This window comes from Solea solea, chromosome 8, assembly GCF_958295425.1.
Source record: "Solea solea chromosome 8, fSolSol10.1, whole genome shotgun sequence".
Taxonomy (NCBI): domain Eukaryota; kingdom Metazoa; phylum Chordata; class Actinopteri; order Pleuronectiformes; family Soleidae; genus Solea; species Solea solea.
The window spans coordinates 20,444,154-20,461,309 of record NC_081141.1 but is presented as its reverse complement, the minus strand read 5'-3'; the positions used below and the strand labels follow the sequence as shown (position 1 = coordinate 20,461,309).

Genomic DNA, 17,156 nt, shown 5'->3' with positions numbered 1-17,156 from the left:
CACTGCTGCAGATGAATGATGACTGTAAATAATGAGTTTACGGGTTTCATATTGTATGTGTTTGGTTTGTTCCATGTTGTCATAGTGGTTACTGTGTGTTTAGTTTTGGATTTCCCACGCTCTAGCCAGAACGACTGCCGATTACCTCAGTTTGAAGGGCAGAAAGCGTCAAAAACAGGAGTTCCTCCAGTGTTCCTCCTCGCGGCTGTGTTTTATCAGCATGTGGATTGACAAAGTCCCGTAGCCTGTGGTTTCAGCAGAGGGTGGTTGTGAGAATGAGCCCCAGCGAGAGAAGGAGGCAGGTCACGGTGAATCGTGATCATAATTGTGTGGAGTTGCCACAGCTACAGGAATTAAACAGATGAGAGACTGTGGAGAGAACAGAGAGGAGCCAGTGTGATGAACTCCCACCCGGATGTTAAGACTCCTTCAGTAGTGGAGTAGAAAGGTAGAGGAGAGATACAGGGATTTACTGAATTTTAGATACCAGGTTTACCCGCAGAGGACGGCGACACAACCTGGAGACACCACAGTCAAGATGTAGATCTCACATGGGAACAAAACACTTCAAATACTGAATCGTTAAGTCTTACTGTATGACCACAGAGCATCTGTGTACATCATGAATTGAACAGTCCACTGCATATTAATCTGGTGGCGACACTGCAGAGTGTGTAAGGAAACTATGGCTGACACACGGAGGCACAAGTTGGCGCCCTCTGTAAAGCAAGACCCTTGCCTACAACAGTGTGTCCCAACCCTGGTCCCCAGGGCACACTGCCCTGCTCCAACACACCTGATTCAGATCAACAGCTCGTTAGCAGGATTCTGCAGAGCTTGATAACGAGCTGACATTTGAATCAGGTGTGTTGGAGCAGGGCTTTTTATATGTAGGTCACATATTCAGGCTTTACAAAATGCATGTTATATCGTCTTCTTATGTGTTGTTGAGTCAAAGTAATGATTCATTTGATAGCAAATTTTTAGTAGTGATATAAAGTACGGAAGTAGCTGTTTTTTTTTTATCAGATTGTGGAAAAAAACAGGATGTGTACACTGTGTAAATGTTGCATTGCTACGCCCTCTGTATAAACTGTACATTTATGCTCTGTGTTCCAAGAGCTTTATATCGCCCAGGTGAGCACCTGCTCCTTTTGATGTGTTGGTAAGTCAGGATCACAAATGGAACGCAGTGAGAAGGAAATTGTGAATTACTTTAGTCCACTGCTTCAGCTGTTTTTCTTCTGTAGCAGGGGAACAGTAAGAAAACATGACTTTCGTTCTCCATATGTGTTTGCTCGTTTGGAGGTTGAGTTTTCAAAGACATGGACAATTGTTTGTTAAAAGTTACACTGTATATATTAAGCTTAATTGGATCACAGTGGTTATGGCACACTGCTGCTGCTGCTGCTTCTGTTTATTTGGGGCATTTGAGTCTTTGTTCTGTGTCTGTTCTGTGTTTCTGTTCCTCTTTTCTGGCTGACCTCTCTCATTACTGATAGCATCTGACAAATGGAGACATCACAGTGTCGGTAGAGGGTGGCTATAATTATATATATATACACACACACACACACATTGTCAGCAGCACCTGCTCCTGGTCCTGGTCTTGACAACGTCATTATTTATCATGAAGACAAAATCCAAACAAAACCACGGTGATATTGTACTGGCTCCCTGTTTGTTTATATAGCCTTTAAAGCATGTGACATCGTTCAAAAGCAAAGTGTTTGCATTCAGCGGGGGTTTATTTTTGGGACAGAGCTAACAGAGACATTGGATGTTTCCTCCACCTGCGACACGGAGGAAACCGTTCTGGGTTTTCTCAGCAAAGACACTGTAACTTCAGCACAGAGTGAGTGTCACACATTGTGTGTCCTCTTCACATTACCTGTCCCTGTAACAGATTACTGTCTAAGCGGGGAAGGAAGTAAATAAATGATGCGCCAGGCTGAAATGTCCCCGATACAACATCTGTTGTCGTTGGCTCGGTAGGTGTGCAAAAAAAGAGCAGAGGTAAAGAGGAAATGGACTCGCAGCGGTGCACAGATTAAAAATACCTTCTTTCTTTTTTTATGCTCTTTAAAGGTGAGTGAAAGTAAAGGGGCGGATCCGGCTGGACAACAGGAGAAAGACATAAAGCACCAGTGTGTGACTTTTCATTAAAAACAAATCAAAACCACTTACTTTTAAACCATTGTCAGAGGAGCTCACACCCTGATGTGTTTTACTGATGGTGGAAAAAGCAGAAGCAGGACAGCTGCACTAGTAGTAGTAGTAGTAGTCAGACGTCAGCGGACTTTAGGTTAAGGAATTCTCCTTGGCTCTCTGAAACATGTGTCAGGTGAATAGAATATGGACCAAGTCGTCGTTTCAGAAAGCTCAGCAACCTTAACCGAGGTGTGGAGTGAGCAAGTGTTTTGTTTTCCTATGAAAGAACAGGCTTTTTATTTTTTTTTATTACTTTAAATTATTTATCAATTTACTCATTATTTACTTATTTGATTACTTACTTATTTTTGGTGATTTAAATCAAAACCCTGAATCAAGATCCATATCTAGATCACCAAAAATCAAAAGAAATCTACAACCGCAGAAAACAACATTGAACTCTGACAAACGCCAATAAAAACACAGAATAATTTCCGCTGATAAAACTGCTGAATGAGACATAAACCCACAGCAGGTTTTCTCACGCTACCTGCAGGATTTTATTTGTCACTGCAACTGAACATACAACTGCATAAACCTATGGATTTATATTATTGTGGATAATTGCATAATTAAACTGGGGTTTGATGCATAGCCGGTTTGGACCATTGAGGGAAAAATGTCAATAATTTCAGTCTGAAATTGAACAAACGTATGAAATCACTTGTCCGTCAGCTGGTTAACATTATATCTGTGCTTCACCATCACAGCTGTGGAGTCTATACTTTTATCTTTTAGAAGCTTATGTAGAAATGAGCAAATGTATATCTCCTGTAAAGGAAGAGGCCTCTTTATCAGCCAAGTCATGTTTAAAATGTTGCTCTGAATGTGTATGTACTGCAGTAAAAAAACATAATAATAATACAGTATGTGTTCAACTGTCAGAATGCTACATTATATATATAATTTAAATATTGCATTTTAAAAAGGTGATAAAACCATGCAGCAACCTCCAAATTATTGTGAACTAGGAAGCATTTTCCTTTAATTTAGAAACATCATAACCAAACACCAAACTGTGTGGAACTGCAACCTATAGTTAAATACATCTAAATGACTATTACAGTACATCAATATTTTTGCGTGCCCATTGATTCAGTTGGTTAAAAATAATGCAATCCTAAAGAAGGCATTACATTTCTCGAACTGTGTTTACAGTAATTACAATCAATGATTATTACGGTACATTCATGTTCTTTAAAAGAGTATCAACACGATGAAAATTTACAAGTAACATCTCAAAAAATAGTTTTCTTTCCTCTCCTTTCATGTCAGCTTTAGATAGAACACAAAAAACGGGGGGGGAAAAAAATCCAAACAATGTCCCATATCTGGGCCGTGGCAGTGCAGGAAGAACAATGGAAACGTATTTATTTAGATCTCGTCTGAGCAGAATCTGTGTATTTTATAGGCCATTATTTCAAAAAGAAATGTTCCCACGTGTTTGACCTGCATACGCTTCTGTACGCAGCAGCATCAGACGACACCCGGTGTTTATTTGTGGCCAGCGGTGTTAGGGTGTTCTTGTCAGGCGTGGAGCGACTGGTAGCCGCTTCTCCGGCTGCCGGTTTTACAGGTGATGACACACACACTCAACATTCCAAAGAGCTGCAACGGGAAACACAAAGATGGTTAGAAACGAGCTCAAAGATATTTCTGAAGCAGTATGTTTAAGTGAGGAAGAATAGCTCTGGACTGAACTATAAAGAACTCGTGTCGATCCTTTTTTACAAGGCCATCTCTGACTCCAGCGAGGAAGATCATATTTAACCCTCAGTGCTCATGTGGCACAGATACTGTGCCAAAGGTGCACCCATGGTAAATTGCCATGGGAATAATACACAACTCCTTATATGGACATCCGGGCTGTGTGTGTGTGTATCACATATTCAGGCTTCTTCTTCTTATGTGTTGTTGTCAAAGTTACGATTCCCATTTAAGTAGCAATAATTGTGCACAAAGTCACAAAACAGACGCGTTGTTCTTTCATTTTTGTTCATAAAAACGAGCCAAGTGAACTTTGAACTGTGACGCGTTTCCAAGTCACAAATAGAATCTGATTTTAAACATTATGAGTACTTTTTGCCCAGGTGTGTTTATATAGTATTTAATATTGTATTTAACATTGTTTCATAGTTGCTTGTTTAACATAGTGTTTATTCTATAGTTTCTTTTTTTTTAAATTGTATTTTTGGCACCAAATTCCCTGTATCGATTCAAGCATACATGGCAATACACCTGTTTCTGATTCTGATAGTTGGTGAAAATAAATATATTTTTTTAATCAGATTCTCTAAGTTGTGCTGAAAAAAGGATATAAGACACTCTATATTGCTGCCTATACTTATACTTTTAACATAGTAATGGAAATCGGCTCTGTGTTCTATAGGTTAAAAGGAAAAGTGAATTAAATACTAAAGGCTGACAGGATGCTGCACTGCCTACTTTCTGTTTTAAAGGGCAGCAAAAGTGGATTTGAAGACGGGTAAATTCGATTTGACTTCCACTATTCAACAATGCATCACCTTGTTCTCCGTCCTCGAAAAGCTCTCAGACACAACGCGACGGGCGCGAGGTTAGAGAAATGGATGCACTTGTCGAGGAGTGTAGCGCGTAGCCTATTGTTTGTGCACTCTTCAGAGCTACATCTCACCACTGCTGAAGTGTGCGGTGCGCCATTCTTGCTTTCACTCATCCTTACCTTGATGATGGCAAAGCCCAGGATGACCAGCATGGCGTAGCCCCACACACTCTCTATGAGGTTCTTCAGCTTGGCCTCACAACCCTAAAATACAAGTATGGTGAGTATTTCACACAGAGTGAACAATACGCATGAAGCTATCTGGAAGATAGCAAAAAATAATACACTGTACACTGACAAAAGGTGTCAAATGGGTGATTTACCTCGACGTTAAGCAGAGCTGGTTGATCCAGTCTGCCAGTGCACGCTGTGGTGATGTTTTTGCAGCAGGACAGAGGAACTGTGTTGTTGTGACTGGTAAACCAGGTCGTGTTGGACCAGCTGGTGTAATTTTTAACTCCGCAGCACTGCAACTGCACAGAGTCAAAGAGGAAATGGACAGGTGGTTATTATTAATAATAATAATCATAACAAGAAGAAGAAGAAGAGCTTCTTTTTTCCACAGTGTCAATACAGTCCACCTAAATCTCTTTCCAGATAATTTATATTATAGATTTATTCTTGCATTAAAGGATCAGTGTGTGGGATTGTGGAAGAAGAAGTTGCTCAGTATCGTATACTGTATGAGCATAGTTCCAAATCTAAAGCAATATAAGTGAAGACCACATCACAATCTATACATGTAGATAAGCTGTGTTGCGACTATTTATGTTTTAGTTTAAATGTCCCACAAGAGACAGAACGTCGGAAGAACAAGACGTTTGTGAGAATTAAGATAAAAAAAGTGAACGTATAGCACAAACCTGATTCTGCAAGTAGTCCACACTTTTAGTCTCCGTCCCCTGTCCGTCATACTTTGCTAGAGCATCGGTCATAGAGCGCTCCAGGTCTCCGCTGATCTGGCAGACACAAGAACAAAAAGGTGACTCAGCAGATTTACAATGATGGACACTGTTGGAATGTCACAAGTACAAATACTTCTGAAATAACGCATTTTTCTTCACTACATTTCTTTTAACTGTCTTTGTTGCTCGTCACTACCAAATAAAATCAGAAGAAGAAAAGTTGGTATGATGGTCTGTATTTATATAGAGCTTTTCTAGTCTTGATGAGCTGCTTTACACTACAGTTCACCCATTCACATACTGCAACATGGGGTTAAGTGTCTTGCTCAAGGAATTGAACCCACAGCCTTCTAGTTGAATGACAACTAACACCTTTACTTCTAAAACGTACATTTTACATCAGAAAATTACTTTTGATACTTAGTAAATGTCATATACTTTAAGACTTTTACTTGAGTAATAATATAAAAAATTTACTTCAACTTCTACCAAAGTCATTTTCTGGTCAGATACTTGTACTTTTACTGAAGTATGCCTTTAAGGTACTTCATGCAGGACTGGACTTACCTTGCCCTGGTAGATGAAGCCAAATGTCAAAGCAGCTACTTCAGCTGCAAATATCACCAAGATGATCACACAGAACTGGGGAGAGAAAAAAAATATGACGTAAATAAAAAAAAAAGAAACCAAATTAAAGTCCATGTCCGACTTTCATGAACAACACACACACACACACACACACACTTACAAAGCTGAGGCCGATTTTAGACTCCCGGATCGTGGAGCAGCATCCCACCAGACCAAAGACGAACATCACCACGCTGACGGCAATGATGATCACAGCCGGGACCAGTGCATACCTGTCCTGGATGAAACTGTCAAAGTTGCTGTAGCTTCTGATCACATACGCGCCGATGTACGCCAACACAGCTCCAGCCGCCTGCGGGAGGAAGAAGAAGAAGAAGAAGAAACTTCGTCATGACGTGTTACACGTTTCTAAATTTACAGTCGTTGGCAGACGTTGGCCTTATGGTTACCATGTGTGCTCGCAGGACAGGAGACTTTTATGAAATTGGTACATAAAGAGTGAGAAATGATCGCAAGAATTTTAGACCTCCACCCAAAGCCACAGCTGCCCTAATTTAAACAAATTATTTAGTACCAAAATCATATTTTAGGTTTCTGTAACGGTTGATACAGCAGTATGTAGAAACTCTTCACCCAAAATGATATTTTTAATGCTAAAATATAATAATTATTGTTATTTTTGAATTTCAAGTTTACTGTTTTACATTATTTCTTCATTAAGATGTCAAATTATAGTTATTTACTCGCATTCCTGAACAGAAAATTGTTGTTTTAGTGGTTGAATGTTCATGCTTAATTCATTTCTTTCTCAAATTTGGGTAGGAAAAGGTGAAGTCAGTTTGTTATTTGCCAAATACATAACAATAATGGGTTTTTTTTTCAACAAATTAGTTAAGCACTGTTTATGTCGTCGTTGTTATTCTGGGTATGAACAATTCTGGCTTTAGATATTTTTTTTCCACATCTGTGCTAAAAGAGAATCAACAATCACAAATATTCTGATGTTGTCTGTAACCTAGCAACAAAGACACTGATCGGAAACAGCATATATTTTAACCTCCCACTAATAAACATCCACATGAGTGTGTCCTTTTGTATGTAAATGTGTTGGAATCAAAGCAAAAAAAGGTTGTGAACAAGCCCTTGTGAATGATAACATTTCAGCTCGTTTTCTTGAATAGAAAACGCAGCAGGTGATACCATGTGACGAGCCTGACTATAGTCATGTATATCATGAGTGAGAACAAAGCAGCAGAGCTCTCTCAGATAGAACACAAAGGAAACTGTTCTGATTTAATCATCTGATACGGCCTCATCTCATCATATGACGAGAAGAGGCTGTACGGTCGTCAGCGGTCTGTCACTGAGGAGCGTAAGGCGTGAAAGTGCACTACTATCGCCAATCATAAGCCTGTAAGCGTGCAAAATGCAGCACAACGTTAATCATCAGACACTTTTATGCTGCTTTCTGTGCCTGCGTTTAAATAAATAATGTCACTCTTTTAGCCCTTTGCCTGTGGTATCCGATGTCCAGTAGATAACGTCCACCTCAAGAAGGAAGCTACATAAGTAACAGGGCCGTAAGAAGATATCAAAACACTCAAATATCGCTATATTTCGCGGGGCGATACTGCGCTGTATCAACATATCGGAAATATTGTCAACAGTGTTTTTACTATTTTCACTCCTCTCAATAGACAACACAGTCTTTATTGTTAACACATATAACATTGTTACTTTAAAAAAAACAAAACAAAGACTATTTGGGGGACAAAGATCGCGGTATTGCTTTGCTTATTGATACCAATCGTCCCCCACTGTATGGTGAAACCAGAGCCTGACCAACTGCGGCTGGAGCTTCCTAAAACCTTTCAGTATTACTTACCCCCCCATGTGAGAATGTGTGTGACCTAACAATCATTCATCCCTGTGTTCAGCCACATGACTCACGACTCTTAATCATTCCACAGTCACGGGATCCCTGTGGAAGACTGTGGCGACTTCTCCCCCCGCCCTCCCCAACAAAAAAAACTCACCCCTAATCTCTCCACAATCTCTGATCTTGTACTTAAGAAGCAGCACAAGGAGGCTTACAAAACATACTGCGCCCATGCACAGTGTTACCTCTCTGGAATGTGAGAAAACCTCGGGGGTTGGGTGGGGGGGGCTGTTTCTCGATCAGTGGGCATGATTTTTGTGTGATATACGTCAGACCTGAGTCTTGGGGGAAGATGTGATGGATTTTTACAGAAAGTGTGACGTCTGCGCTCATGGGTTCTCCTCACATTCGCCATCAATCACCCCCCAATTTGTCCTGAAGACAGATTACATTTGTTTTTATTAAATATAAAACAACCATGTTGAGGGTTGGAATTTGAGGCAGCGTAATGTTATTTCCTAAAAAAGAAAAATCAAGCAGTTGGTCAGTCAGAGTTAAAAATGGGCGAGAGAAATTGATTTAATAATAAGATTCATTCCAAGACAAGGAACTGGTTTGTTTATAGTACTCGGCTGTCTGCCCCACATTCTTAATTAACAGTGAAATGTCATTTAATACTGTATTATATATGATATGTGTGAGCAGCAGCAGCAGCAGCTGTAAAACACAGGATAAACTTGATTTATAAGTGAGAGATCTCTCTTATTTCCTGGTTAAATAAAGGTTACAACAACAACAATAATAATAATGACAATAATGCTAATAATAATAATAATAATAAAACGGAAATGTTCTTTCATGTAAACAACCTGCTGTGTGTGTCTTTCTATGGAACATCATTTCCTGGAAGACTGTGTTTTTAATCATGAATCAATACCGTTACAAAACCTTCACCACACAAACCAAATGTCTCGAGGTGGAAAAACGATGACTGTACAAACAAAGAGTTTAAATGGAGAAGATAGATACTAAATAATAAAAAAAAACTAATAGGAATGAGAATATTTGAAAAGAACATGCTCGTTTCATTTGGAAGTAAACACGGTTGCCGTTTTCTCACAGTAAATCTAATTACACCGACATGAGGGCCAGACAGAGACGTTTACTCAGTCCCTTCATTATCCATTTACCTCCAAAGGAGAGAGGAGATCAGACAGAGCATGGCAGACTCAGTCACATACACAACAAAACAGGAGTTTACATCGAGTCAGACAGTCAGAGTGACAACAGAGTCAGTTCAGATCAGTTAAATTACCTCTGCCTTATAATAGATCAAAAATGAGGAAGTGCAGAATGTAGAAAGAAAAACTGCAGCTGGGTGCCGCGATGTTAAAAGTTACAAAACTGATTTGTGCCACTCACACTAACTACTACTGATAATATTAATACAAATCATGGTATCAATAAATTCCCCCTGGCAATACCACCACCACCATATATATTCATGTCATAAATTCATATCTCTTAGAGAAATAACAACAGGACTCACCCAGAATATCAAGCTGAGGAGGAGGAGGACGCTCTTCGATGTTAAAATCCCGCAGTCCATGTTGAGTGCTGGAGACGACGAGGAGGAGATGGAAGACGGACAGTGGAGTCGTCCAGTTTTTATCTTGCTCGCTGATGCTGATGCTCTAAGTCACAAGTTTCTTCAGCTTGGCTGCAGTGACTGTGATCACATGGTCACATGCTTTGGGGAGGGGGAGGAGGAGGAGGAGGAGGAGGAGGAGGAGGAGAGGAAAAGGCAAAACAGGCTCTCCATCAGCTGGGAAGCGACATCATACAACACCACTCCCACACACAGGAGAGGGGGAAATCCTAAACGGAACTTCAGTGGATCACTTAAAAAGACAAATAAATGAATAAACACTCATTATTTTTTGGTTTCTCAAAGCCTGCCCCCCTATTTTTTTCTGACACTCATTTGCTTGCAGTTATCTCTCGCAGCTTATCAGTGTGATTGAGTAACAGTTGGAAGTGAGGCAGCTATGGATTTGTTCAAAAAGGTCTAAAAGGTCAGCGGATAAAAATAGTCCCCCACCTTCTGCTCCACATCCAATAATGACTCAGGTAACATTTATGCCCTCATATCGTTATCTATTCATGTCATAAATAAAAGGCCCAGTGTGTACAATTTCAATCATCACCTAATATAATTATACATAATTGATTTATAACTGTACAATCAGCCGACTGTGTGAATTGTTGTTTTTCATTACCCCAGAATGAACCTTGAATATTCATGCTTTGTTACACTGGAGGTTAAAAGTCCAAACTGAGCGTGAAGTCACCCTCCAAGCTGAACGCATTCCAGCTGACAAATTGGAAGAACACGGTCCCCTCACGGGAAGAGATGAATTCGAAGCGAGCATAAACGGCGTCGTCCATGGATTAAAACGTGAACCGTACAATGTGTCCGACGGACTTAATGTGAAACAAATACGACAGAAGTGCAATAAACACAGTGTTTACGTACCATTGATGGGTTTGTGACGTCGCTCCGACATTCTGAGTTGGAAATCGTACATGTGGGGGACGTTCCAGTTGAATATTCCATCCATGAACTCTGAAATTCCGACTTCCAACTGCAACTGGAACGCACCATTATACTGTATCAGGAGCCAGGTCAGCCCTGCGATGGCTGCTATTTTGGAAACCAAGATTTTACAATCGCTCACCAAGGAAAAACTTAATATCTTCAGATTAGACTATACAGTCATAGCAATTGTGACGTCAACAGACTGCCGACCACTGATGGGTCAGAGAGTGTCATCACTGGAAGAGTCGTGAGTGCCATGTCTGACATAGGAATCAAACCCCCATTTTTTTTTTTTTAATATAGTCAGCGTTTAAAGTTGAAATAATCTTACACCGACTTATCAGTGATCAAGTCACTATAGAAGTGCATTTTATTTCACTTTGACTGACATTGGTCTTACACATACTGTATGAAAAACACCTCAGGCCACCAACTCATAGAACATGTGCATGTACTGTAATTCTCAAGCGTGACTTGGCCTAAGGCTTTTGCACAGTAAGACATTTTCTAATTTAAAATGATTAGAGCATGTTTGTGCTGTCCATTCACTAAAAACTGCTTCAAAAATGACCACTAGATTAATGCTAAACTAATCTTGAATTCGTTTTTTTTCTGCCTGGCTGCACACACTGATAACTCACTATCTGGCAGACATCCATGTCTCTCCACACAGAGAGACGTACAGTGTCCTACAGTAATATGTAATATATATATATATATCTATAAATTTGATAAAATAAAACTTTATTTTCTCAGTTAACTTCTTTTCCACTTCATACCAATATTAAAACTTGACCTGCTTTGAATTTCAGGAATTTGTATTTGTGCTCTGGATCTGACGTGTCTTCAGAGAATCTGTGTTTCTTTGCTCACGTTTATAAGAAGGTAATTTGCCAAAAAATTATGAAGCAAAACAAAGCTTTCAGTCAGTATATAGAACACATTACTACTGAACATCATTAGGATAAAAAAAGTCTGTGAACAATTATTTGGAGGTTGTAACCTTCCCGAAAGGTTCAAAAACACACGCCTGATGTGACCTTTAAAAGAAACACAAGCTTACAACTACACTGTAAACATGAGCAATTTGACTGAATTTCTAAATGAAAATGGTAGATATAGACAGTGAATATAAAGCTGATTCTTATCATGTGCTCTTGATACGGATATCTGACATTTTACACTGGATTTTTGCAGAATAATCAACCCGGAGAAAACACAACTCTCTCAAATTTGAGAGGGAGAGAAGAGGCGCGCTGCGTTGGCGGGGCTCACTCTCCACGGTTCTCATCGGGGCCTTATCTACCCTCGACCTGTCAAGAGGACAAGCAGAGATACCACTCTGTGGTGTGGGAGAACCTTTTCCACAGCAAATATTTGAATGAAATAGCAGCATAAACACAAGGTTTTAACATTAATTTAGGGTTCCACTCCAGTGCCATGCAATTATTTAAGTGTAAGTGCAGGTCACACACTTAATACTTGACACTTAAACCTGTAGAAGCAGTTTTTGTCCCATGAAAATGTTGTTGTTTGAAAACTGCATACATGGTTCCCATAAATGATTGAGAAGTAATTAGACTTTATGGTCATTATTATAGCACTGCTAAAGCAATAAATCTAATGGTGGCCTGAAGCTTTTGCACAGTACTGTATATGTGTTGTGTGCAACAGGAGGAGGTGCTATCAGTGCACCACAGACGGCAATAATGTGTTTGCCCACGCTGTCACTCACTGACCCCATAGTGTCAGTGTGAGTTACCCAAACTCTAAAATCAGACCTTAAACCCCTCAAAAGCCCTTTAAAGACGTGAGGACCAGTCAAAATGTCCTCACTTTGTATGATTGACATGCTTTTTGGTCCTCACAAAGCCACGAATAAAAGAACACACACATACACAAGTGCTGACCAAGGTTACTATAGTTAATGAAAACTAAAATTGAAAAAAAACATTTTCGTTAACTGACAAAGATAAAAACTAGAGTTTGAAAAAAAAAAAAATGTTAACTAACAAAAAGTAAGCACAACTGTAGTGTAAAATGTGCTGAGTTTTCGTCTTTGTGTATTTATTTCATACATAACGCTCTTGGGTTCATATGAAGTGTGTTTATTTCTTTCTCTGCCGGGCAATTTTGAAAGGTTGAATTTTCATTCAGAATAAAATGTTTTCAATTTGTTTTTAAACACGGCGATGCAAGTTAAACATAGCATTCGTTATGTAGTTGATAGGGTTAAGCTGGTTCATCTAAGTGAATCAAACCTCTAGTCTTTTATTGGGTTTTTTAATTTTGCTCATGTTTTGCCCTCAGATTGAGCTCCCTGAGACTCCTGGCTCACAAACAATGTGACGTGTCTCATGAGGGTTATGTATTATTATTATTATTATTATTATTATTATTTATCTGTCTTTAGTCAGCTGGCTATTTGATTTTTACCTGACACACTATCTGCATTATATTTGATTCAGAGATGATTGTTTATGTGTTCCTTACAACACTAACACTAAAACTAAGCATTTACAAAGGTCAAAACTAAATAAAAACTAAAACTAATGAAAAATCCAAAACTATCATAACCTTGGTGCCGACACAGAACAAGCTCAGATTTCCTGATATTGAAGATATTGCACTGGTTGCTAAAACTATAAAGACTAGGCTGTATATAATTATATAATATGTCTATACTCCAAAGAATACTATAACTTCTAAACCTGGGAAATCTCTAATGATTAGAGCATGATTGTGCCGTCTGATGGTAATTTAGTTAAAAAATGACCACTAAATTAATCTTGAATTTGGTTTTTTTCTGCCTGGCCGCACAACCTTACACACTGATAACTTAAAATCTGGCAGACGTCCATGTCTCTCCACACAGACAGACGTACAGTGTCCTACAGTAATATATATATATATATCTATAAATTTGATAAAATAAAACTTTATTTTCTCAGTTAACTTCTTTTCCACTTCATACCAATACTAAAACTTGACCTGCTTTGAATTTCAGGAATTTGTATTTGTGCTCTAGATCTGACGTGTCTTCAGAGAATCTGTGTTTCTTTGCTCACGTTTATATGAAGGTAATTTGCCGAAAAATGATGAAGCAAAACAAAGTTTTCAGTCAGTATATACAACACATTACTACTGAACATTATTAGGATAAAAAAAGTCTGTGAACAATTATTTGGAGGTTGTAACCTTCCCGAAAGGTTCAAAAACACACGCCTGATGTGACCTTTAAAAAAACCCAAGCTTACAACTACACTGTAAACATGAGCAATTTGACTGAATTTCTAAATGAAAATGGCAGATATAGACAGTGAATATAAAGCCAATTCTTATCATGTGCTCTTGATACGGATATCTGACATTTTACACTGGATTTTTGCAGAATAATCAACCCGGAGAAAACACAACTCTCTCAAATTTGAGAGGGAGAGAAGAGGCGCGCTGCGTTGGCGGGGCTCACTCTCCACGGTTCTCATCAGGGCCTTATCTACCCTCAACATGTCAAGAGGACAAGCAGAGATACCACTCTGTCCTTGTTTCACTCTGAAACTCACGCATCCGTCATCTTGGCTGTAGTGCTTCCACGATGTCTTCTGCTGGGATTGATTCACCTTCAGAGGCTCAGGTCAAACCTCCAAAGCAGAGAGCCAGGCCTACGCAGAAGAAGACCTGTCCCGCGCTGTCTGCCCTGATACTGAATGCTGTGGCCGCAGAGCGTGGGAGTGTGTCCCTGCCAGCACTGAAGAAAGCTCTTAAGGCTAGAGGATACGACGTGACTAAGAACAATGCCAGAATCCTCACCTGCATCAGACGCTTGGTGGGCAACAAATGCCTGCTCCAGACCAAGGGCACTGGCGCCTCGGGCTCCTTCAAGAAGGCCCCCACACCTCTGAAGAAGGTGGTGAAAAAGAAGAAGGCGAAAAAGGTCAAGAAGGCCAGCGCCAAGAAAGAAACTGCCGGTCACACTGTGGTGGCCAAGAAGTCACCGAAGAAGAAGAGGAAGGCAGAGAGTCCAAAGAAAGTCAAGAAGGCAACTGCGACTAAGGTAAAGAAGGCAAAGAACCCCAAGAAGCCAACGGCAGCCAAGGCAAAGAAAGCAAAGAAGGCAAAGAGCCCCAAGAAGCCCAAGCTAGTGGTGCAATCTAGGACCAGGTCTGCTGTCAGAAAGTGAACACTACATGCTTCCCAGTACTGTGTTTAATTTGTGTGGACTTAACATCTGTATTCATTCCAAAAAAACTTTAAGAAGTTTGCTTATGCTACTTTACAGCTTTAGTACAGTTTAGAAAACTGTTTTTTTTACACACATTTTCCTGCCACAACCCGTGAGGGTCTGCACTGAGCTGAATTGTTGGAAATAATAAACCTTTTCATAAGTTACAGAGTGTGTCCTGTGTGTGTGTGTGTGTGTGCGTTTTCTTAAGATTATATTATATTTACTAAGAAAAACAATAATTCATTGATACAGTCATAGTTTCCCAGTCAATGTCTTTCTATCTATGAAAAAAAAAAAAAAGATTTAATTCTAAGTATTTCATTATCGTTTAGCATCACTGAAAACCTTTTTGGGGTCTGTAATGTGTAAAGGTCTGCATCAGTGGTGGTGGTGGTGATGACGGCAGGAAACACTGTCCTCACTTCTTGAATTGCGCAGCGCACAAGATTGGAGAGGTGCTTTTACGCACCGTTACGCACGGGGATCGAGCGCTCGAGTGAAAACCACGCTCTTCTTGAGGTTAAACCTTAGTAAAAGAGTCATAAAAATGTATTCCATCTTACTGCCAGGTGTCGTTAAGCTTAGTAGACCCACTTTGAGCTGCTCCACCAGCAGAAGTCTGGGTTTATAACTTGATTAGTAACTAATGAAGGAACGATCAGCTCAGTGAAAGTAAAGGGCAACTCCTCATAATTATTACTTCAATTAAAAATGATTACAGGGACATATATTTGTAAAGCAAGTGGCAAAAAAGGATCCACTTGGGGAACAGTATGTGTGTGTGATATCTATTTTTACATTTTAGATGTGTAAATGATTGAGTTTTGTGCAATGTTTAAACTAATGATAATAAATAACAATTACTCTGGTTTTAGACTATGTTTGGTGTGGTGCATGTGAAGTGCAGTATGTGCAGAATAAGGGGCGGGACCCGTGGCTGATAATAAATGTGCAGCTGGTGATGGAGACTCGCCAGCTGCTCGCAAAACTCACAACAGTGAGAGTCACAGGGTGTGACGGGCAGTGTACGTTAAGGCCTCTCCGCTTATCTGCAGCAGGAGGAACACACATGACAGGGTTCCAGTGCGGCTGAAATGATAGTGGCGTGACGTTTATGAATGGGTTAACTCATCCTCAGATCTCCCCACTGATGGGATTTGGAGAATAGATGGCCGAGTGTTTGCCGCGCGTGTCTTTTTTTATGAGCGTGTCACTATGACAAACAACTTTAAGCTCTGTGCTGCAAGTGACTCATGTCTGGTGACTCACAGAGCTGCAATGGTTGTACTGTTGTCGCCATCTACTGGCCACATTCAGAACAGCTTCTAAGTTGATTTTTAAAAAAAAAAAAAAAAAGCAAACCCAACACCTTTCTTATTTTCTTATACGAACTACATTATTACCAGCTGTTTCAGTCTATCCTATTTTGATTTATTTAATTATTTTATCTATTTTATTTTAGTACTCTACTGCAGCCATTGCCAAATGTAGTGGCCCATTTCAATAGGCTAAATCCTTTTGTGAGAATTTAATCAATACCAGAACTTAATCAAGTGCTCCGTCTAATACCCTGCCAAATAATAAATAGTAACTTTAAATAAAAATAGCTTTGGTTCATAACATCCGACTACTTTTCAAAATGACGTTTTGGATATTTTTTTAGGTAATTAGGTAAGGTAATTTATTAGGTAATTTGGACTTCACAACAAAACTTTTCATTTTAATTATTTAAAGAATAAACCTTTTAATACTTTGTTTCCTCATCTAAATCTTTGCTCACCTGCACTTGTTGTTTCCTCATTTCAAATTTCTGATAGCATCGTTTGTTTCACTTCCTCTTTTGAGGTGGTGTGGGTGTGAGTGGTTTTATTATTTTTACCCTCTCAGGCACATTGTGTGTCACTTCTAGAGCTAGTTTTAAGTATTTTTCAGAGAAGTTGCCAGTGGGAAGTGAACAGCAAGTGTGACAGCTGTAGGGATGTGAGATCATTTGAGGTTTAATGATTAATGCTGCTGCCATTTCAATGCCGAGAAACAGAGACATACTGTAAATGTTCCCATGGTTTGCACATTGTAGATTGGTTTAAAAGCAATCCTGGATGTGTTGTAATGTTTTAATCTATCGTCTATCAAACATTGTCTTCATGCCAATCATTCACGTGCAGGGT

General features: G+C 39.5%; 2 protein-coding genes across 3 annotated transcripts; one reads left to right on the top strand and one right to left on the bottom strand.

The window, feature by feature from the left end:
* Nucleotides 1-3,168: 3,168 nt before the first annotated feature.
* Nucleotides 3,169-9,883, bottom strand: tspan36 (tetraspanin 36). The gene is made up of 7 exons (XM_058637139.1): nucleotides 9,714-9,883; nucleotides 6,446-6,637; nucleotides 6,265-6,339; nucleotides 5,656-5,751; nucleotides 5,116-5,265; nucleotides 4,913-4,996; nucleotides 3,169-3,819 (listed from the first exon to the last, which is right to left on the bottom strand). The coding sequence occupies exons 1-7, from the start codon at nucleotides 9,771-9,773 to the stop codon at nucleotides 3,739-3,741; spliced, it is 738 nt and encodes a 245-aa protein (XP_058493122.1). The 5' UTR covers nucleotides 9,774-9,883; the 3' UTR covers nucleotides 3,169-3,738.
* A 4,383-nt stretch (nucleotides 9,884-14,266) lies between these two features.
* LOC131464127 (histone H1-like) lies at nucleotides 14,267-15,152 on the top strand. Of its 2 annotated transcripts, XM_058636433.1 has the most exons (2): nucleotides 14,267-14,802; nucleotides 14,845-15,152. In XM_058636433.1, exons 1-2 carry the CDS (start codon nucleotides 14,359-14,361, stop codon nucleotides 14,941-14,943), a joined length of 543 nt encoding a protein of 180 aa, XP_058492416.1. In that variant the 5' UTR covers nucleotides 14,267-14,358; the 3' UTR covers nucleotides 14,944-15,152. The 2 variants fall into 2 exon arrangements, with proteins under 2 accessions (XP_058492416.1, XP_058492415.1); XM_058636432.1 differs by having other exon boundaries at nucleotides 14,268-15,152.
* The last annotated feature ends 2,004 nt before the right edge of the window (nucleotides 15,153-17,156 follow it).